The following is a 23,803-nucleotide window of genomic DNA, read 5'->3' on the forward strand; positions in this document are numbered from 1 at the left end:
ATATTTTAAAAACATTCCCAGGTTGTTCACCATCTTTTTTGTGGTGTTTGCGGAGTAACCCCGAAGGTTGAGGTATGCCGGGTAGCTGGAGAACAAAGGTCAATGTTGTCATTTGCACTTTAAATTGTATTCCATCTGCTTCGATTGAACGCCAAGCGGTTCTGTGGAAATAGGAGCGCTGTACTCACCCGTAGACCTTGTTCACCTGGTCCAGGAAGGCCAGGTCCCGGCCCCCGGCGTGGGCCGGCAGGTCTGCCAGCAGGTACTGGCAGAACCTGCCGGCATGGGTCCTGGCCTGCTGGGCGTTGTTTTTGGCGGACCTGCCACCGCCACGGGCAGCCAAGCGGGTCTTGTAAAAGTCCCTCCGAGATGCATACATATTTTTCAAATGCCGGTAGAATTCGAACCACATAAGGTAGAACAATAATTTTTTTTATATATAAAACCGTAAGAATTATACTTACTTTTCCGACAATCCACATGTCCCAGAAGCGCTGCATGCTGCACTTACGACTTCATAGATTTATCAGTGATTCTTGAGATAAGGGACAAAATGGTTTTAAAATTCCTCCACCAAAAATGTTATTTATTCCTGAAGTTATGTATTCATACATGACAAATAATGTTTTGGGAATGTAAATATGTTAAGGTGCAGGCTCCCAGCTGCAACATTTTCTTTTAAATTACATTTTTACTGGATCTGACTGAGAAATTTGTCAACACCGTCAGACAAAAATAAATTGGTATAAAATTATTTTTTAATGAACTTATGACTGATATTTTTACTCTCTGTGGTGTCTTAATTATTTTAATTATGTCCATGTTTTTTAAATTAATCATACCACAATTTAAACATTTATTTAGTCTGTATTTAATTACTCCAGTTCAATTGATACAAAAAACAATTTTGAAAGTAATCACCACAATGAACAGTGTCATTTATTAGTAAAAAAAACATATGCACCAAATACATGAATTCAGACATTTCACAAACAAATGCCTATCAAGAAACAAAATACATATTATTTTAAACAAAATGCAACATAAACTACATCTGACAGAGTTGACGGCACTTGACGGTGTTGACACAAAACTGATGGTGGTGACAAACTAGTAAGTAAAAAGAAAACACTGAACTTGAAATGACATTTAAGAAGAATTAAATGCTGAAATGTTGTAGAATGTGAAGATATGAAGAAAAAATGTGAAATAACCATATTTAGATTTCAAGGAACATCTAAATTTTTGAGAATGTACCTTTGTCACTGAAGTCATCAACCAGGACGATTTTCAATCAAAATGTAAAAGATGAATACAAACAAAAATATACACGACAGAACTTTTTGAAATATATTGTGAACTAATTCATATCTTTCTAAATCGCTTAAAAGTCAGAATATTTAATCCCCAGGCAATAGACGTGTCACATATTCTCCTTCAATAAAATCCATAACAGCTGGTGAAATGCGGTATACACCCCTGGTGCTGCTTGTGCGGACTGGTGAGGATGGTTTTCTCAGCCTAACTAGGACATCCGAAAATGGCACAAAGCAGACATCCCGACGACCTTGTTTTTGCTTGAAGCTAAGAGTTGGTCCATGAGGATGAAAAAATTCCACTTGTACATCTTCGTGCTCTTTGTCAATTTGTAAGGCTTTAGCCAGCCACCATTTTCCATCATACATCACAACAAGCCAGTCTTCACTTTGGACATCACAAGGATCTATCATGGTTGTTGTTCCTTTAGGTGTCTTGCTGGGCTCCTTCTCCATTTCCTCCATCAGCATTTCCAGAGGATTTTGAACTTTAGCAGTGGTTGAACTTTCATGGACATCTGGGTCCTGTGTTGTGTTGCCAAAAGAGTGAATGGTGGGACTGAAGCACTTGCAAATCTGTGGCTCTCCGCAAAAACATGAAAGGAACCTACAATGGATGACATTCCCCTGAGCTAGCACTTGGTGAATGTTTCTTGTTCCTGGAATTGATTTCAGGGTTTGCAGGAGGAGAGAGTCATAAGACTGAAAATCTTCATTTGTCACAAATTGCAGCTTGACACCACTTAAGCTGTTGGACACCTTGTCAAAGAATAATTTGCCATCTATGATATCCTGACCTCTCAGCACAATACTGTCAGCACATCTCTTCACCGTCGCCCCAATGCCATCTGGAGCGCCTTTGCCATGTGATGTTGGGAAGAAATTCCATGTAGCTTTCTCAAATCCCAGACGTTGCGGGACAACACAGAGGAGAAAGAAGTTCTTCTTATTTTTATATTGTTTGCTTGGACCATCAGACCAAAAGTGGATAGTGTTTATAGCCGGATATCTGATGTGAATATCTGTGAGGATTTGATCCATATAGGTCCATATGGCTGCAGCATCCTGACGCTTTGACTCCGAGATTGTGCAGAATCCTGCTTTTTGTTGCCCAGTGTAGAACATGCCTGCGTGAAGTGTGATCTGCGGGAGATTTTGTCCATAGTGACAGGATTGTACTTCTGAGCTGAATTTACATCTCCAGGCCTCAGAAAAGTCAACATGAACAATGGCTGTATTTTCATCACAATTTGCTATCATATTCCGATACTCCTTGGTTTGATTTCGAACCAAGTGGACATGAGTGGTTGTCTCATTTTTTAATTTGTCTTGGTAGAGACACATAAGCTCTGACAAGGTGCCAGTGTATTCCTGCAGTTTGGTGTGAAAGTGAGTTCCAACTTCTGTTTGCTCCTCTACGCGTTTCCACTGTGACCATTTTACTGGTGTTGTCCCTTTTTCTGGAGAAAGACTTGAGCATTTGTTTAAACAGCGGGAGCAAGCACGCAAAAGACAAGACTCACTTGCTGGAGAACAACAGATAAGTTTGAAACTCTCTTCAAGGTTGCTGGTTGCCACAGCATTGAATGATTTCAAGACCTCAAGCATCAACATGGCATTCTCATGGTACTGACACAGACAGGTTTTTCGATCTGAGGCTCTGATAGGTGTGATGTGGAAAGGACGCAAGGCACAGAATGATGAGTAACTAAGCTTAATATTTGGGTTTTGTTGGAGAAATACACCATGAAGGTTTTGCATAGTATTAGTTAGAATCATTCTTTGACGTTTTACTTTATTTCTGGTGATGGTGTCTTGCTTGTCAGTCGTCACCCTTGAATTGTTTTCCAAAAACATGTGCACACTCCGGGAGATGCACTGGAGAAATCTAGGCTTCCTTTGTTTTTGCATTTTTTCTCTCAGTGTTTTGTAAGTCAAGCCAAACTCATGAACCCGATGAAGTAGCCGATATTTCTTGAGAATTCTACCAGACAAAGAAAGTTGTACGTGCTTTGCTACAAGTTTGCTTCTTCTGGGAATATGATGGGCATTGCTTTTCAACTCTGCAGTCAAGGCATGGTGGAAAACTAATGATCTTTTGATTAATGGATTCCTTAGTTTGCTCCCTTGAAGCATCTTTTTGGTCTTAGTCTGAGGTGAGTCTTTTGTTTTTTTCTTTTTACGTCTGTTTTTTTCTTTTATGCGTACAAGTCGCTTTTTTAGAGTGCTTCTCTCTTTTGATAACTTGTGAATTTTGTCTTTTAGTTCTTTGACCTGTCTTGAATGCCTTTTCCTCATTTTAGATCTTTCCCTTTCCCCTGCTGCCCGCTGCCTAGTGCTCCTTGGTTCTTCAAAATTTACGTCTACAGGACTCTGCGGTGGGGTATCTACACTTTTCTGGCCTTCCTTTGCTCTGTTTCTGCGTTCTCTTGCCTCCTTTTGTTTTTGCTTCCAAAGTCTTCTCTTACGTCTCTTATCTCTTTCACCCAGATTATTGATATGTTTTATTTTTCCCTCTTCCACTCTCTGTCTCCATCTTTTCCTTTCCTTTCTTAAAAACTCTTCCTTCAGCTCAGGCTGACTATTTATTTTTTCTCTCCTTCTTTTCTGATACTCCCTGTTCCTTCTCTTGCGCTCCTCCACTGACAGCTTTTCTCTGGCCATTGTAGCCTGAAATATAGGCAATTATCATCAGTACACTGCTTGTCATGGGATAAATATACCCTTCCCTTACAAAATAAACTACATCTTATTAATTTTAAAGGACTAATAAAATTGTATTAAATTTAAACCATTAAACTTTACAAGTTGCTGAAAATAATCAGAAACATTTTTAAAAAGAAATACATGATGACTGTGAAGTGCTGTCAATTATGTAAAATACAGTAAAATGAATTAACTGCACACTTAAGTGACATTTGTCAACACCATCACTAAGAGAGTCAACACCGTCAGTTAAAAAATCTGATGGAGTTGACATCTGACGGAGTTGACAAAACGCCATGCTAACTTCATTTATATGATGATATTCTGAAGGAGGCCATATTGTAGCTCATCAGTTCTTTTAAATCCTTAAAATATACTAAAATTAAGCATTTATTTAACAAAATTTCATCAAAATTTTGAAAAATGTTACTTATGGTGTTGACACTTTATGGTTGTGACAAACAACTTAGGAATAAAAAAGAAGAAAAAACAAAAGAATAATATAAGCTTACCAGAGCTGCTTATCCCCCCAAGCACAGGAAGAGAAAGGAAGTGGTCATGGGGTCCTCAGAATTTCTGGTGCCCTTCAATAATGCCTGATTTTTTTCACATTCTTTCTATGTCTGACGGTGTTGACAAAAACTGAGGACACAATTTCAATTGAATTTGAAAATATATTAAATGACTTTTAATTTCATTCATTGATAGTTATGAAGTTAGTTGTTTGAATACTTATAAAATAATATATTATGACAACTAAATATAATTATTTTAGTTCTTTTAAACTATGATAATGTATTGAGTTCTACACCAGGACAAGGGCTTTTACAGACACCATTCACCTACTACAATGTTTAAAATAAAAAAATATTCAGCAAACACCAGGAAAACATACATTGTTGTGCTCAGATGACCCAGGTTAGTTTAGTCAGATATTTAAAAAATATATATTTGGTGTATATTTTATTCAAATTTTGTACTTTATCCATGGGACCTGTTTTGTCCCTATTCTCAAGAATCACTGTTATAATAAACAGAGGTGCCACACATGCCTGGCACATGTATACATGGCGTCCCATCTTTATGGTTTTTAGATCTGCGCCATCACTTCCTGGTTTGGATCTCCCATTCTCACGTCGACAGAGTAAGATATCGTGAGATATTTTCACAGGACTACATATCCCATCAGGCTTTATTTCCGGGTACAGTGTGCTGTACCAATCACATTGTGCCAGGTATGGCACGTAGTGCCACCTGGCGTCCAAAATGGAGCCACGTGTGCGGTACACGTTTTTTTTTTTATTTTTTAGATCTTTATTGAGAAACGGTAACAGTACAAACATCCTAAACTGTGTAAAATGTACGAAAAAATACACAAAATCAATTAGACAGACGCACAACATTTCTATTTTGGCTTTGGATACATGTTATAAACTTGGCTGTATGTGCAAAACTAACTTTGGCAAAAACTCAAAATACAATTTATGTGGTTCATCAGACCTCAGTTTAATTTTTTTATATTGAGAACTTTCCAAACAAATATTAGGAAATTGTTGTATTTGCAATATATTGAAAAAAATTATGAACCGAATGATGTTTTTGTGATTTTTCTTTGCAGTTTTTAGCATTTTATTTTGTTGTTATGGATTAATAACATATAAATTATGAAAGACCTGGATTTAAGGATTGTATTGATGTATTGGTTATTGAAATGCTCCAAATAATGGCTGTGCAGCATCCAAAAATGTAAAAGTAAGCTCATGCGAACCTTTATAATTGTAGTCCTAAAAAAATTGGAGTTCTGATTTGAAAATAATTTTGTTTTGGCCATTTATCTGGGAAAGGGTTCCCCCGTCGACTTTCACAGAGAGAGAGAGCCTTGCGAATTTTAGGAATTATTGCCATAAAGATTCTGGAATTTTTTTTTCTGTTTGGATGAGAAAAAGTAAGAAAGATTACCGTACAACGGAGGAGGGCGCTGCAGGTCAGCCTCCGGGCCTGCATCGGCAGCAGGAACGGGCCCCCCGCCAGCCGCTCGGACGGCGGCGAGGAGGCCCGTCAGCTGCCTCTGCATCCCGGAGACGGTGTCCTGCAGCTCCGTCAGCCGATGGACGAGCTGGTCCTGGTCTAGCAGGGCTGGAGGAGGCAGAGGAGGGCCAGCAGGCTCACCCTAAACGGTTGGAGACAGATCAGCAGATAACGGAAAGGAAAGAATTTAGACTTGGTTTATGAGGTGCATAGCAAATGTAACGTACAGACGTGGACACTCACTCGGTCCGGAGTGCTCCCAGGTGAAGAGCTGAGCGGAGCCATCCAACTCTCATCCACAACCGCAGCCGCGTCGTCCAACTAGTGCATAGGGAAAAGATTTCACGAGCGTGAAAAGACAAGGACATTTCTCAAGTCCATATAGAAAGACAGACACACACACAGCTACACAGACACACACACAGAAAGGCACACACAGATACACAGACACACACACAGAAAGACACACACAGATACACAGACACACACAGAAAGACACACAAAGATACACAGACACAAACACACAGATACAAAGAAAGACACACACAGATACACAGAAAGACACGCACAGAGAAAGACACACACACACACACACACACAAACGCAAAACAATAACAAAAAACAATAATTAAAAAGAAACTGACTACATTGTTTCACTAAAAAAAATATATTGCAAGTTTTGTTTCTTGCATACAATTTTTTTTTTTACTTTTAATTGGGAAAAATCTTTGGTTCACAAGGAAGTGAAAACAGACTAATTTGGCTCAGACAGCTTTTTTTTTTTCTAGCCACAAGTGGCACAATTTTATTTAACACAACTGGACTCTTCATTTTAAGTTTAAAGTTGAAACAAGTGCTGATATTTAAAAAAAGAAAAAGAAAAGAAAACTTACTTTGTTGTTTATTTCAAGAATGAAAGGTGAGTGTGAGAGAGACAGAGAGGGGGATGTGATGAAGACAGTATATGATGAAAACCTCCAGAACTGAAAGGTTCTCTTGGTTCAGGAAGCTGATGTGTGGAGACGACATCATATAGAGAGTTTTCTGCTCCAATGTTGACTCCAGAGTTTATCACCTAAAAGTCAATTGAATCCCAACTGAAGCTCAGATAAAGGTGGGTGATGTGGAACTATGGAGAGATTCTGTCTGTGGAAGCTTTGGTTTGCGATTAAAGTCTAATTAAACAGACTTAACAGCTGTGGTGGGAAGTCAGAGGCTTCTGCAGTGAGACCCATCATTACATAAAGTCTCATAGCTTTGTTTAGATGTCTAGAGCTCTTTGAAGACAGTAAGATTTAAAAGGTTTGAGAAACAATGACAGTAAATGACAGAATGGGCCAGAAATAGGACAGCTGCTTCAATACAGAGAGAAATAAAAGTAAGATATGCAAATGAGGAAGAACTGGGCTTCTGTTGATCGCTGATGACAACAGCATCAGGTGTGTGGAGATCCACCCTTCAGGTACCGGTCCTATGGCGCCCTCTAGTGACAAAACATTAACCACACAGAGAAAACACCAGATCCCTGGTACATAGGTGAAGCAGTGCTCTAAAATAGTAAAAAAAAATAAAAAAAATACAGGAATACTCTTCAACAAGTGAGGAAATGCAACAATGATTAATTTATAATGCATCAAAATAGTTTTTAACTGAGGACATAGAGTGGTGGTCAGACACTTATGGTGGAATGAAATGTGATTTAGAGTTTGTATCTTTATGAGCTGACTGATAAAACAGCCTGAAAGAATTGCAATAACAAGAACTGGGTGCAGGAGTTTGCATTTAAGTTTCTGACATGATGTTTTTAGGAGTTGTTGGTTTTTCCACTCTTTCAATCAAAAATTGGAGATATTAGTCACCCGAAGGTCAGATTGTTAAGGAAGTTTTAATTAATGTGGAATTAAATTATTTTGTTTAGAAATTGTACTTTCTGAAACCTGTGGCATTATTAAGCCTTTTTGAAACAAAGTATATTTCCCACCAAATGAAACAAAATTTAGACCATAATAAAATCCTTGTTTATGTCATTCAGTCTGACACTTTTACATTTATTTAGGTAATATTTTCCAATCCATAGTTAATAAAAAAGAAATCCACAGAAGAAACAAAAAGCTGAACATTACATTAATCTCACAAATGGTATAAAGCACAACAGTGTTGCAGATGTTAGAAAAGTAACATTACATCTGTTTCTCACCTAATTATGAGTACAAACCAAAACCCTGAAACACCTCTTATAAACATGAAAAGTAACAAAACTGTACTGGATTTTAATATGTGATTATTCTTTCATCTCATTTGACCAGAATTCTGATCATCATCAAACTGACAATCAGGGTAACGACTGCAGTCAGATGGCCTGAAGCACCATTTCTTTGGATTAGTCCACCTGTGTAAAAAAAGAAATATGCATAAATTTTGTTAAACACAATATTATCTTTGTAATTACAAAATAATAAACATGTGATAGAACTTTACCAGTGTTTGGTTGTGTCCCAAGTACCAGTGGTCCAACTGACAGAGCTGCAGAGTCATGGTAAGACACGTCCCTCTTAAATAGAGTGTGGTGACCCGGGTAGCAATGCTGGAAAAAAAGGAGACCAGCAACATTAAAGGTGTGCAACTTAATATAGCCACAAAAAGCACACAATGAAACTTACAGTTCTGCAGTTGTTGCTGCTCAAAAGACACAAGTGGACACTGCAGTGCAAGAAAATCTGTGTGTGGTTGGTGAAGGTGAACATCCTGAAGGAGAAACGAGACACAGTGGAGACACCGTTCTGAATCACCTCTACGGTTCCATCTTCTGGATTAGGACACCTGTGAAGCAGAAGCAGATGCATCAGTTAGACTGTCAGCAAGAAGACACTGAAATAAATTATAAAGAATGACAAGATGGTCTCATTTACTGCGAAGCAATGAGATCCCAGCGGACAGGGTAGTTTGCTTGGTTGACTGGTGTGGCCCAGCAAGAGTCCAGAACTGTGGCAAATTGACGCTGATCCACCCCTTCTGTTCGCACCTCCAAGAAACACGTATCATCGACTTCTAGTTCTACGTTTCCATTAGTGCTGAAGGGGAAGTGGAAACCTTCATCCTCATAGGGGATCATCCTCATACGATACGATCCAGTGCCAACAGGGTGTTTTTTCCTCAAAATGCTGCAAAATAAAAATTTTAACGGTTAAATCACATCAGATGCATTTAATGGATGGTTAAATGCAGCATGGTATAACCCTGTTGCTCGTATTCTGACTAATGCCAGGGTAAAAAGTTCACATTACCCCAGTTTTAAAGTCCCTACAGCGACTCCCTGTATCTCAGAGAATAGACTTTAAAATACTGCTGTTAGTTTATAAATCACTGAATGGCTTAACGCCACAAAACATTAAAGATCTGATGTTGCTGTATCAATCTTCCAGAACTCTGGTTCTGGTTCTGCTCTGCATCCCCAGAACCAGAACCAAACATGGAGAAGCAGCATTCAGCTTCTTGTTCAGTTCTTTTAAATCAAGGCTAAAAATTTACCTCAATAGTGTTGCTTTCGACCCATAATCACTTGAACATTGATGAACATATTTGTGGTTTGATTATTATGATAATGGCACTCGACTAAACATAATCAATTGGTGACTATATGGTGTTTATATGACTTTATTTTTGTCCTTTTAAAATATAAAGCACTTTGAACTGTTGTTGAAATGTGCTATACAAATCAACTTGATCAAGCTGGTCAAAATAAACAGTGAAAATGGTATCATCACCTCTCCACAGGTTTGATGTTCACAGCCATTGACAGAGCCTGAGCCAGTGGGTAAATACAGGAGAAATCCAGATGAAGATTCCTCTCACGGTTGATCAAACCTCCATGAGGATCCACATTCCCCTTAATAGTGTTCTCATACATGAAGTGAGTTCCATTGCTCTAAACAGTGAAATGACAGAATGGTATCAATCAAGTTAAGTAACATATTGGAAGCTTTAAAGAAGATGTTCCAGTTCATGAACTTTACCCTAAGAGCTGTCCCACACAGATGGTTGTCATTGTCAAAGTGGAAGACGAGTCGTCCGTCCTGGAGAGTGCCTTTGCAGGAGCTGTCTTGGAGATGGAAAGCACTGGAGTGGAAGCCCGCTTCAAACAGCTGGCAGCGAGATACTGACATGGTACCAGAACTGCTGGAGCATTCGATGTTTGAGTCTGCTCACCAGAGGGAAAAACATATTGAAGTTTGGAGACCAGCTACAGGAACTGATGCAGGAAAACTAAGATTCTGCTTTCAATTTGAATACCAACTGTAAATGAAGAGCAAACAAACTATGTTTGACTCTACAACATAATTATTATTAGAGCTCTTCATAAGAAAAACAAAAAGTTCAAAGGTGTTGCACTTACCGTAGCTCTCATTGTTGGGTCGATGATGGTGCTCGTCACAGAAGCAGCCATACACACCATTTTTCTTACCACACCACTCATGCTCTGCACAGTCCAGCTGTTCACAGGGGTCCGTCTCAGCTGAGTCAAATATATCAGAAAAGGCCAAGAAAGTTTAAAAACATAAACATTGTGTAAAACCACTCATTGTTCTGACAATGTATTGAGCCAAATAAACATACCACAATGCAAAGGAGAGCGCCAGTCGGGGATGTTTAGACCCAAATTGGTGCAGGTTTTCTCATAAGCAGAGACGGCTGAACATAGCATGCCATTGGCTGGCATATAGAGGCAGAGATCGTAAACACAGGAAGTGAAAAATGGTTGGGGGTCAGAATGCAGATGACAAGAACTGAATGGGCCACTGGTGTTGGTGATGACTCTGCAGAGTTCTGTGTATTCTTCTATGAAGCGGCAGTCACTTAGTCCGTCACCACTTCTCTCATTAGTGGATCCACATCTAGAAAAGTCGTTAGACATTTAAAAAATTTTAGAGACAGCAGACATATGCACAAACTTTTGCAATTGTTGAAATTTTATCAGGTTAAGGCAAATAAGTGGAGCATGAGCTCACCCTGCTTGGCTTGTCTCTGATCTCCAGCTGTGGCCAAACTGGTTGTCGTTTTCCACCAAAGTACCGTTGGGCAAAACTTTGTCATCAGTGGGATCACCATTGAAGTTCCCACACATTCCACTGACTCTGTTCTGATAGTTGCGGCCCATCCTGACCAGTAAAGTACTAGAGCCATCAAACTGGACTACGACATCGACAGCATCAAACACTATGTAACTTCCCTGCCTCATCACCTGACCAAACGTTCCTGCAGTCGTGGGAAGAGAAACCTCAGCTCCATTTACCTGTTATGATGAGAGTTCAGAGAGTAAACCAGCTTTGGGAGAAGAAAAATTTTTTTATTCTGTATTTAAAATAAAGTTTACCTTGACTCTCTTGTTAGATCCGAGCCTGACATGAACACTCTCTGGAGGATTTGAGAGGTATATATCAACTGATGACACGAAAGACACAAGATTGTTTCCTCTGTGTTTGTTGGTGGCCACGACTTTGTACTGAGTTTCATTGCTGCTGTGTCTCAAACTTTCAGTGATGATGTAAGAGCATGATCCCTGAAAATGAGCCAAGGCTCCATCAAAGGTGACGTAATGTGGGTCACCCCATACAGTACAGGTAGACATGGCATCATAACAGCCCAGATGGCCATCTCTGATGGTGCACTCTTGTGCAGGAGTGCATGATGAGGGACTGCAGATCAGGACATTGGGTGCACGACATTCACACCATTGGGAACAACCGTCTGTCCAGAAGGACTCACCGGCCTGCAAGATGAAAGAACAGTGAAAGCATTAAGATGTGTGACAACAGTAAGAATACATGAAACTTGAGGTAATAAGGAATGCACTGCAATACTTTTTCTCTGAGTCAAATCACAGTTGTAAAACTGCATCATGCATAACCTAATTCATAATTTGCCCTTGCCAAGTTTCCACTCCTTCCTGCCAGTTAAGACTTTTGGTAATTACTGGAATAATTTCCAAACTGGGTACCAAACAAAAGTTTGAGATCATGTATTTCATGTGTCGTCACGTTTTACTGTTGACCAAAAGAATGTACTCTCCAAATAAGTCATAGGGAACACTTAAAGTACTTTATCACACCGCACTCACTAACATGCACACCGATTGGCAAATTAGAAGGCTACTAACTAAAAGCTCATTGACAAGTGGAAACTCTCCCAAAAAGAGGGTAATAAATATGTCTACTCCAAAGTACTTCAAAATGCCCTGTTTTCGGACACAAAACAGGTTTGGTTGTAAATCATCTTCCACGCCGCTAAAGGCACACCCCTGTTTTACATATGGTTATGAGGAAGGAACGCCTCGAGGAAGAAAAGCTAGTGGTTTGAGCGAGGATAGCAGGAACAGAAGGCGGGAGGGTACCTGTAGAAGCCGGTCGGCAATCAGCCAATTTTGCTGTGTAATCCCTCAAGAAGGAATTATGTTTGTCTTGAAATGCAACACCTTTAATCATCTTTAATTCTTCAAAGCCACTCTGGCAGTGCTGTTTTAGCACTTGCATTCAGACTTTCCAAGCTAACTTGATGAAGACTAAAGTTACATGAAATGACCTACGTTGAAATAGAAGCCATCATATTGGCAGCCACAGCTTTCCACAGGGACACAGCTTGATCCACTCCTGGAAAAACCTTCATCACAGAAACATCCCTCAGAGCAAACATGGTCACAGGCAGCATCGATGCTACTGGCACAGGTGTTGCCACAGTCTGTTCCACACAGCTCATAATGACTGTTGGCTGGGCACTCAATACCTGTATACATGAGAAGATAAAGGATAAGTTGGTTAAACAACTATCAACAATTCTAGATACTGAAAAACTAGAATTTTGATGATACTCCCTTCCATACTCACTGCAAGTGGTGTTTTGCCTCCAAGGATAGACTCGGACATTAGCAGACTGACAGGCACTGACGTACGTCTCTAGAGCCCTGCACAGTAGATCACTGCCTCGATTTCCCGACACACAGACATCAAAGACACAGTCATTGAAATATGGTGCTGGATCCACCTCCTCGTGGCAAAAGCTGAAGGGGCCGTCAGCTGCCTGAATCACCTCACACTGAGCCCTGGCCGATCGGTCATTGTTGCATTGTGGACATGAAGAGCCACAGCCGTCACTACAGGTGTAGTTCCCAGGAACCTTCCAAGCTGCTCCAAAAGCTTCTGCTGAGTTGGACGATGCTCCACTTGGGGTGTGGAAGTCATCATTTGGATTTCCATTGAAGTTTCCACAAAGTCCACACATGTTTCCTCTGATCAAGATAAGAAAGACTGAATCAAAATGTTGAACAAATAGAAACAATCTCGGGGAAGAAAACACAAAATGTTATGAAACTTTGAAAAACTACTATTTGTGTAAGGATTAAACATGTTTAAGTTGATAATAGTGAACTCTATTGCTGGCTAAAGTTGTAAAATATCAGTATCTAGCCAGTTAACAACATTCAAATTTAAGTTTAAGAGCTTTCAACAATATTAAATAAAAATATGTACCTAACTGATGTGGTAACTTTTTGTGTAGTAGCACCATGGTATTGAAATGAAAAATGAAAAGACATTAAAATAAATTTCAAAATAAAAAATGTACATTTATATACAAAAAAACTATCTAAAACTTTATGTGCATATTTTGTACAAAAGCAGTGATTATATACTTGTGTAATAGTCCTAAAATGGCATTAATTTGAAAAAAAAAAATGGATTAAACTGACCATAACATTAAAATGCAAACTGTGTTGAAAAGTACATAGGCTACCTGTAGCTTGGGGGTACAGAAATAGACACTGTGCTCCTTCCATCATACATGACATTCAGTCCAAACTCTGCTTTGACAACTGTTTGAAATCCACTTCCAAAAATTGACAGGCTTTCATTGAAGACAATGGGAAGGTTTCTCGTGATTCCATTCACCTACGGAGATAAAAATGTGTTTCAGGTAGGATGAACAACTGACATTTTTGGACTACTATAGATGCTGCCATTTAAGAACTCAACTATTTTTGGTGATGTACTGAGAAGAAACATTTTGGTTTTTAAAAGTTCTTTAGAAAATTTCCTTCCAATCTGAACTTCAGACAGTGTTCAACATATTCTGTTAGAATAGGTTTGACTTACCTCCACAGTTCCCCTGTTGCTTCTCGACATGCGCACTTGATAGCCCAAGACATCAACAACAACTTCGGCCGTGATAGAAACTGGTAATCCAAACCACGGTTCATTCTTTGCTTTCACAGAAAACTGGTGAAGGTCCACAGTGTCATTGCAAACTGTTGCCAGAACATAGCGGCAGGTTCCCTGGAAGTCGTAGGCATTGCCATCAAAGGTCAGGTAGTGAGGGTCTCCAGAGGCAGAGCAGGTGCCATGTGGGTTGGGATGGCAGCCAAACTCACCCCCCACAACATGGCAGGACTCCTGAGGTCCACATGCATTTGGGGAACACTGGACTATACCAGTTACACCATTACAGGTGCAAAAGCTCTGACATTCTTCCCCGTCCCAGAACTGTTCACCAGCTTGCCGATAGCGTCCATCATGAAAGCATCCACAGGATGTTGGAGGCACACACTGGTTACCACTGAGGATAAACCCATCATCACACTGGCACCCCTCCTGGCACTGAGTGTCACAGGTGAAGGGGAAGGAGAGGCTGGGGCAGGAAGACGGACATGAACTTCCACAGAGTTCATAATGACTGTTTGATGGACAGGTTAGTTCTGGGATGAAAAAAGTTCAATAAAGAGTAATCATGAATATGTTCATTTTACAGGTATCTCTATCAAATATGGTTCTAGAACTTACCACAGCCAGTTGCATCCCTCCACTGTCCCAGGGATACACTGTTATGTTGACACATCAGTGCATAATCTCGTAGGACCTCACATAGTGTTGATGCTGGATCACTGGAGCCCTGGAGGATTTCTACACATGCATCTACCTGCTGCCATGGGTTCATTGCAGCCCAGCATGATGTAAATGGTCCAGTGTGTGAAGTAAGAACTCCACAGTACTCAGTGGAATTGAAATTAGTTGCAGAGTTACGAGGTCTGTTTTCCACGCAGTTATCTGCCAGGGAGCCATCTCGCCAACTGTCCCCACACACCTGGGAGTCACTGACCAGAGTGCCATTGGGTGTACGGAAATCATCATGCTGGTCAGCATTGTAGTTTCCACAAAGTCCACCTAATAAACCACTGTAGACACCTGGTGCAGTGACACGGACAAAGTGAGGCCAGACAGTCTGCAGAGTTACACCAAAGTCTGTGCGAAGGATGACACTGTGAGTGCTGCTTTGGAAGATGCGGATTCTGTTGGACCCAGAGCTGAATGGCAGTCTGATCAGCTGGTCATCAACCTTTAAGAAATGTTTTTTTAATTTGAAAAGGTTTTGGTGTAGATATTCAAAGTATTTCAAAAAGCATTAGGACATCAAATGTTGCCTTTATTATTAAATTTATTAAATTTATTAAATTGGGTTTCACTATTTATACACTTTTAAAACTTTGACATGGTGATTTTAGTAAGATGGAAAGTGATTAAAAGAAGCAGTGTGGTAACATACGTAAATCTGAGAGTAAGACTGCCCAAAATAGTTAAAGGTTCACTCGAGAAAGCTCCCAAAAATAAGTTTATGTTATTTACTACTTTTATCTGGAGAAAATTATTTGTCACTCACCTTAACAGTGCTACTACTTGCCATCTCAATATCAACTTGTCTTCCCTCTGCCTCAAACTTTAACACATTGGAGAAACCCTGTGGCCCCTGTGGAACCTTTTCCACAGTAATCATGAAGTGTGAGTGATCAGAGGATCCCATAACTTTGGCAAGGGTCAAGCGACATGCTCCTGGGTACTGGTACATCACTCCATCAAATGTATGATATGATCCTGGGCCTCTGATCCAACATGTTGCAAAGCTGTTTGGTGTGCACCCTCTTACTCCATCCTCCACCCTGCAGGACTCATGTTGACCACAGCTGTGAGAGCTGCAAGTCATGGAGCCATAGCTGCATGTACAGCGCCTCCCACAGTCTGCATCCAGTATGACAGTTTCTCCTGAGCTGTAGTAGTGACCCTCAAAGCTGCAGCCACAGTCAGCATGAGGGACACAGACCCCTCCACTCAGGAGGTAGCCTGAATTGCAGACACAGCTCTCTTGATCAGGAAGGGGGCAGTTGTCATTGGAATTGGGGTTGACACATGTAGATGGACATCCTGTACCCTGGGCCTCATAGTGGCTATTGGCTGGGCAGGGGATTTCTAAACACAAGAAACATTTATTCTCAAACTTTGAATATTTAACACCACTTACATTGTAAAATTATTGCGACTGACTGGCAGACATACCACAGAAGCCAGGATGCCTCCAGCTTTGTGGCTGGATCCCATTTTGTTGACACTGACTTGAGTAGACATTTAGGGCTTGGCACAGAATGGGCTGATACCCTTCACTGACACAGAGATCATACACACAGCTGTCTACAAAAAATCCTGGAGGGAGTTGTTGATGGCATGCAGCAAACGGTCCTGTGCTGTTCTCCAGAATACCACAGTGAGCAGAATTTCTGTACAGTGCTGTCTGAGCTGCTGTGCAGCCGGCACAGGCCAGACCTTCACACTGAGGGTCACAACCAGGCTCATCATCACCAGATGCTTTCCAGCTGTTGGCAAAAACCACATCAGAGCTCATCACTTCACCTTGAGGGGTTCTAAAGTCATCTTCAGGGCGATTGTTGAAGTTTCCACAGAGTCCACATGTGCTATTTTGGTAAGTGTAGGGCACACTGATCCGGACATATAAACTTCTGTCATATGACACCATCAGACCAAAGTCAGTGCTGACGATCACAGAGAAACCTGACTGATAAACCTGGATAGAGCCGTTTCTGAGGGAAAACGGAACTGTTGCAAAGCTTCCATTGACCTGTAGGCATGACAACAAAAATAGTTACAAATATAAACACAACACAAAATGCAGGGTCTATGCTACCGGAAGTAAGAAATTCCTGTTACCTTGGCCTGACTCTGATGTCCTTTAACAAGCTCAATAGTTTCATCATGAACAAAGACTTTGACCAATACTGTCCATGAAACACGACTGCTGCCCTGATGCTCGTTCTTCCCCTCCACTCTGTAATAGGGCAGTCCGTTCTGACACTGCTCTGACAGAACGTAAGTGCATGTGCCTTGAAAGTGAAACCCTGAGTTGTCAAAGGTGCGGTAATGTGGATCTCCACTGACGGTGCAGGTTCGTCTTTGCACTGTCTGGCAGGAATACTGAAAGGTAGCTGGCCGACAGATTTGGGAGAAGGAGCAGGGATTGCTGGAGCATTGCAGCCCTTGGTTGGTGCAGGTGCACTTCTGTGCACATGTGCTGTCACTCCAGAAAGAGTCGCCACGTTGAACAGGCTGACCTTTAAACAAAAATGGAAGACGACTCATTTATTTTTTTTTATTATTATATACTGTAAACTGCAATAATGTTGAATTAACTTGAGTTTGAATTAATTTGTAATGATTCTAACATTGCAGTTTGAAAGATCTGCATTTCTCCAGGAAAAATGAACCTGGAGAAATGTTTAGGGTTCAGTGCACGTTCATTAGCCCGACTGTTCTACCATGAGATACAGACTGTTGTTCTTTGTTTCCCTGGTACATGTACTCATTATTATAAAGAAGTTTCCTTGGTGACTTTGTGTTCTTACCATTAAAATGACAGACTAATGATCCATGATCGACACGGAAGGCCCAGCGACCCGGTATGTTGACATTACTGCCAAGACTAAAAGCTGAGTTAGGTCCAGTTGCGTTACTAGAGAATGATCCAGGGATGGTGAAGTGGTGAGAGGAACTGATCGTATCATATCCAGCCTAGATATGACATATGAAGAGGCAAATAATATAATTTATATTTCAGATAAATGCTGGGACCAAGAAGCAAATAAAACATATTTATACCAAGCATTTATTTTAATGTCTCCAACCTGTACAGATTTAGATGTGGAGGCTATTGAACCATAATTCATCAGTACAAATGAATAATGGCCATTGGTGGTCAAGACTGCCTGAAGGGTTGTTTGCTGGGAAAAACAAATGCATTTATTGAGGATGAATTTAAAGATTAAACAAAAGTTATTCCATTTATTCATCGAATAGGTTTCATCAGTTAAAAACAGATCACTTACTGTTCCAGACTTTGAATAATAGGCAACCTCATGCCATGTTGCTATGAAGATCCAGTTGGCCTGAAAGTTAAGTGCTGGGAAGTACGTGTTGATGTCCTGTGTAACTCGTTGGAGAAGAGAGCCACTGGTGTATTGAACATAGTAGATATCACCATTGCCTCTGTTGTCTAAATCAGTCCAGAACGGAGCAATGATGTCTCTGGTTCCATTCATCGGAAAACGTTCAGGAGAATAAGTTGACAATGGTGCATTAAATGTCAGATGTCCATTGTCATTCACCTGAGAAAAAATACATAAATTGGGTTTCACTATTTATACACTTTTAAAATTTTGACATGGTGATTTTAGTAAGATGGAAAGTGATTAAAAGAAGCAGTGTGGTAACATACGTAAATCTGAGAGTAAGACTGCCCAAAATAGTTAAAGGTTTGTCGGAGTTTAATGGGAGGTGAGCTCTCATCATCTGTTCCAGAGATTATTGTTCCACCAACTGGGTAGAGTGGTCCTAGAAAATACAAGAGGGATCAACTGATTACATTAGACTCTTTTTCTGGATAACAACATCATGCTAACAATATCAATGTTGTTACACATGACTTCTGTTTCTAGAAGTACAAAGTTGGGTAACACTTTATTTGAAGGGGGTTGAATAAGACTGACATGACACTGTCATAAACATGACATAACACCTGTCATTAACATGAATAAGCCTTCATGAATATTTATGACTGTTGTCATAAAGCGTCATTCGGTAAATTATGACACTTTTAATACAAAGTTAACATAATTCAAAATGTCTTTGTTATGACAACTTGACATTAACCAAGAAATCATTACTGATGTAAATTTTTTATAAAAGTATTACTGATTGCACTTTAAAAATTAGGTAACTTTATGTTATTAAAGGTAAAGTTTAAACAGTAATGATTTCTTAGTTAATGTCAAGGGGGGGGAGGGAGAATCATATTTTATTTATCACTACAGAAGGGTTCAGTTAATGCGCAAATGAAAGTGGTGGGTTCGGTACGTCAAAAAAGGTTAAGAACCACTGGTCTAGACCATTGTTCTTTAAACATTGTCAGGTTGAGGATCACTTATCCCACTTAACAAACACTCATGGACCATCTAAGTTAAAATTGCACCGCCATAACATAACACCGTAATTTGTACAACCTGAAATGAAAATAGTAGTCCATTAACTAATTGTGTTTGTTCCTCCTAAATTGAAGAGTGGTGCTGTTTTGTAAGTGTGAATGGTCACACAAGAAAACATAAACAAATCTATACTGGATGTTTTGAGTTGTTTACAGATTCTGTATTGTGTTTTCAATGATAGAAAACACATGGAAATCAAAAAAATGTTGTGTGCACTACTGACATTTTAGGGCTATTTGTTATGTTATTTGTTATTTGTTAATAAAAATAGGCTTTTCTTTCAGCCAGTCGATATCATATAAATCATTTTATTTTAGGTGTTAAGATGCAGTTAGTCAGTGTGGGGCGTAACGCTGTTCACTGCATCGTCACCATCATATCCCATTCAGCAAAGCCTGTAGCATGCTATGTATCAATAATGTTGACAAACAAAGGTTTTTTTCCACCGTTCAGGCTTTCTTTTTAGTGGCCCAATTGTAAGCCACTTATCCGGTATTACTTTTAGACACAATCCTATTCTAACGGGAGTGTCACACTTTGAGCTCATGACTCTGCAAATAAATGGTTGTTTACATGCAGTACGTCACTAGGGGGCGCTCGCATAGGTCCAGGGATCACAGTTTGAGAAAGACTGTTTTAGACCGTTACCTTCATTGTAATTAACATTTTTCCAATAGAATAGAGTATACTTTAAAATCCCCGAGGGGGAATTTCTTGTAATATAAAGTATTACCAATGAAATAAATGAATATTATAATATTAATTATTATTAATTATTATTATTGTGATATCCAGTAAATACATATTAGTATGTGTCTTAGAAATTAAAACTTTAGGGAAACATTATTGTATTAAAACAATTTTTGGCCTGTTGTTAAAATATTACCTACAGTTTTGTAGGTAATAATTACAGAAGAGCAGGCAGGATAGACAGTCAAGTAGATCTAAACTTTTAACTTACCCAGATTCTGAGTTGTCACTCCGGCTATAAAAACACACATAAAATTAACATCAAATTAAGATAACTAAAGTCAATAAATAAGACATCATTTTGCGTTTGGGGAGACATATCATTTCTCTCATTGGAATGATATATTATTCCTATGTATAGTCTAAGTACACTTATTTATTAATTAATCAATTAATAAAAGCGAAAAAGAAAGAAAAGTAACACAGATGTAAAGTTGCTGGATAGGTCTAAACATTATGCTTATCTTGATTCTGAGTTGTCACTCCAGCTATGAAAACACAGATTTCATTGATGAAATTAAGAGAAATTAGGTCAATAAATATTACCTTATTTTATTTGGCAATGCTTAAACCAGGGGTCAGAGACCTTTGGAGGGGCGGGGGCTCAAAGTTAAAAAGGGGCACATAGAACAAGATCTTAAGGCATTTTTACAACAACATAACAACAACCCATATTAATTAAGAATCTAATAATTAATTGGATCATACTGTATCATTGTCATCACATGGGGACAATGCAAAGCAAATTTACTCTCTGTGTCCCTGATAGATATAAAGTTGCTGTTGAGGGGTTTCTGCTGCTGATAGTGCTGGAGGGCTGTGTTGATCCAAGATCATAATTTTCAAATAAACCATAGGAGAAAATGTCACTGATTATGAAATATGTTATGAAATAAGTAAATGTGCTGCCATTTTATTAAATAAACCCTAATCATATTTGATTGTTTAAAACTTGGCTGAAACCTGCTTTGAAGATTGAAAAAGCTCAGAGTATGAGCATGACCTACCTGATCCAGAGGATTTAGAGTCAGCCACCAGCAGCATTTCTGAAGAACCTGACAGGGAGAAGAAACAAACAGGTGCATCATGGGGAATGTAGTGTTAAATGAAGGGATGGACATTTAACAGCATTATCAGACAGAAATGACTGTTGCTAAGATGAATGTATATGAGCGCTGCAGTTTACTAAACTGAACTATTTTGTGTTGCAGATCCTTAGTTAAATGTCATGGCATCAACTACCCAATCTTGTTTGATTGTTTTCACCATAACACTGGTAGGACTTAATATTAATGAATATTTTTTAAAGCATATGACAGTGTAATAACACTTAATGACAGCTTTATAACAGGTCTTACTTGTTTCACTTTATTCATTTCACTTTCACTTTATAAAGATGTAATTAAGTGTAACATACTTTAATAACAGTGTTAATAATAATGACTGTTATTAAACTGTTAAATTTAATTAAATTTTTATAAATGGTCCTACTTGATTCTCTTTACTTAAAATAAGAGTTAATATTAATGAATGTGTTATTAAAGCATATGACAGTGCAATAACACTTAATCTTTATAAATGGTCGAACTTGTTCAATTTTTTACTTGATGTAAATGAAATTATTAATAACTCTATTATTAAAGGATTTGCTGTGTAATAAAACAATGAAATCTTTATTATTAGTCTTACTTGTTCCACTCTATTTCAGGTATGGGGAAATATTAAAGAATGTGTTATTCAAGCTTTTGACAGTGTAATAACACTTAATGACATCTGTAACTAGTCCAATGTGTAAGGGAAAATATTAATGACACAATTACAATGGTCTCGTGACTGTCACAGTTAAGACTAACAACAAATTACAAGGTAATGTGATAACACACAAAGACACATAATGTTTTAAATTTTGATAATTAATAACTGTTATGACATATTTATGACCAATGGTGATACTTGGTTAATGTCAGGTTGTCAAAACAAAGACATTTTAAATAATGTCAACTTTGCATTAAAAGTGTCATTATTTACCAAATAATACTTAATGACAACAGTCATAAATATTCATGAAGAGTTCTTCATGTTTATGACAGTGTCATGTCAGTATCTTATGCACACCCCTTCAAATAAAGTGTTACCTCATCATCTTTACCCTCATACCCCCAATAAACCTTCTAAGCTGCACGTTTGGAGTTGGCCTATTACTTCTAACTGAGGAAGATTCAATTGATGAGCAATCTGCATTAGCACGGATTGTTTATAGGTTAAATCAACAACATGGCAACTTCACAAGACAAAGCTTCTCAGGAGAAGATTCATAGTCCCCACACACACAGGAGCAGGAAAAAGATGGCGGAAAAAGACCTACCTAATTCAGAGAAGTCAAAGTCATCATCCAGCAGCAGTTCTGAAGAACCTGACAAGGAAAAGAAACAAACAAGTCTGTCATGGGTAATGTAGTGTTGAATGAAGAGTCAGATGTTTAAATACTGTAACAAAGGAGATTGCTGATGCCACTACAACAAAGAAAATAGTGGAAAACTCTTACAAATAAGGTGAAGTACATAAACTTAACAATGTTGAAAGAACCTTTCTTTGTTAAAGAACAAGTAATTGATTTTTTCCTAGTAATTTGTCAGAAGTTGAATGTACTGGGCCAGAAGTTGAACTCTCCAAGGAAGAGTAAATAAAGCAAATTCTGTGCAAATACAATAAAAGAGTATCTCTTGGCATTTTTACATCTTTGGTTAGGACATTTATAAGCCATTCCATGCCTAAGAACACTTACTGACATATTTTGAACTAGTCCAATGTGTTCCACTTTATTTGAAAAAAGGGAAAATAATAATGATTTATGAAAAAATGTGATGCTGAAAAAACACTTAATGACATCTTTCTCATTTGTCCAATTTTTTCCACATCTTGTCTTTATTTGAATAAAATAACAAATATAATACTTGGAGGCACTGATCAATGTGAAAAGATGATAAATATTATTTAACTTTAAGAAGTTCTTATTAAATGCAGAGACAGCTCTTTATTAATTCTTGTAATCATTTGTTAATGAGTTTTATCAATACATTCTGGCACAACTGGCTCTTCAGAACATGATCTTGATTTGGCCCAAAATAAAAATGAGTTTGACACCACTGACTTATAGTTTTCATAAGTCACATTGAAAACTATATGCAGTCACATCACTGCATAAATTAATATAGATGCATTAATTAAAGACTGACTTCAGTACTTACCCATAGCTGACAGAAGCAGTACAGAAAGTATGATTTGACCTGCCATTTTTCGAAAATCAAACCTGATTTAAAGATATAAAAAGAAATGAATTATTGCAATATCTGAATACATGTTGATCGAGACGTGCATTAAATTCTCCAGACAAAAAAATATTTTTTTAATCACAGTAAATTAAAACATCTATGAATTCAATTTATTTCCTACAACAAAATGTTAGATAATATTTTATTTATTGCAAATAAAAACCCCTTTTACCTTCTCTAAGTGTCTCTCTGGTGTAAAACATCTTAAGTGACAACGTCAGGCTGCAACACGTCTTTATACAATGGCAGCTGGCACAAACCCAACATCCTTTATTTTCCAATAAGCTGTTTGGAAAGAATACAATACA

At 38.6% G+C, this 23,803-nt stretch overlaps 2 protein-coding genes across 2 annotated transcripts; both read right to left on the bottom strand.

Moving 5' to 3' along the window:
* Positions 1 to 917: 917 nt before the first annotated feature.
* Positions 918 to 5,039, bottom strand: LOC148153745 (uncharacterized). The gene is made up of 2 exons (XM_088000946.1): positions 4,535 to 5,039; positions 918 to 3,986 (listed from the first exon to the last, which is right to left on the bottom strand). The coding sequence occupies exon 2, from the start codon at positions 3,978 to 3,980 to the stop codon at positions 1,401 to 1,403; it is 2,580 nt and encodes an 859-aa protein (XP_087857072.1). The 5' UTR covers positions 3,981 to 3,986; positions 4,535 to 5,039; the 3' UTR covers positions 918 to 1,400.
* A 3,023-nt stretch (positions 5,040 to 8,062) lies between these two features.
* LOC106909762 (alpha-tectorin-like) lies at positions 8,063 to 23,467 on the bottom strand. Its single transcript, XM_088000945.1, has 26 exons — positions 23,412 to 23,467; positions 22,529 to 22,576; positions 21,171 to 21,218; positions 20,375 to 20,398; positions 18,648 to 18,763; positions 18,259 to 18,537; positions 18,058 to 18,153; positions 17,779 to 17,944; positions 17,087 to 17,487; positions 16,421 to 16,997; positions 15,750 to 16,333; positions 14,876 to 15,428; positions 14,192 to 14,790; positions 13,833 to 13,987; positions 12,929 to 13,329; positions 12,631 to 12,827; positions 11,422 to 11,817; positions 11,057 to 11,340; positions 10,665 to 10,942; positions 10,444 to 10,563; positions 10,064 to 10,248; positions 9,815 to 9,975; positions 8,960 to 9,211; positions 8,711 to 8,870; positions 8,529 to 8,634; positions 8,063 to 8,439 (listed from the first exon to the last, which is right to left on the bottom strand). The coding sequence occupies exons 1-26, from the start codon at positions 23,455 to 23,457 to the stop codon at positions 8,345 to 8,347; spliced, it is 6,327 nt and encodes a 2,108-aa protein (XP_087857071.1). The 5' UTR covers positions 23,458 to 23,467; the 3' UTR covers positions 8,063 to 8,344.
* Between the last annotated feature and the right edge of the window lie 336 nt (positions 23,468 to 23,803).

This window comes from Poecilia mexicana, unplaced genomic scaffold (assembly GCF_051168715.1).
Source record: "Poecilia mexicana isolate PSO_F unplaced genomic scaffold, ASM5116871v1 scaffold_19, whole genome shotgun sequence".
Lineage (NCBI taxonomy): Eukaryota > Metazoa > Chordata > Actinopteri > Cyprinodontiformes > Poeciliidae > Poecilia > Poecilia mexicana.

Bases quoted from the DNA above. Each gene is read 5' to 3' on its own strand.
- LOC106909762 (XM_088000945.1), bottom strand. From the start codon at position 23,457: ATGGCAGGTCAAATCATACTTTCTGTACTGCTTCTGTCAGCTATGG. The intron at 21,219-22,528 runs GTAGGTCTTTTT...TCTCCCTGTCAG, and splicing joins CTTTGACTTCTCTGAATTAG to GTTCTTCAGAAATGCTGCTG. The intron at 17,488-17,778 runs GTAAGAACACAA...TTTTGTTTAAAG, and splicing joins ATTAGTCTGTCATTTTAATG to GTCAGCCTGTTCAACGTGGC.
- LOC148153745 (XM_088000946.1), bottom strand. From the start codon at position 3,980: ATGGCCAGAGAAAAGCTGTCAGTGGAGGAGCGCAAGAGAAGGAACAGG.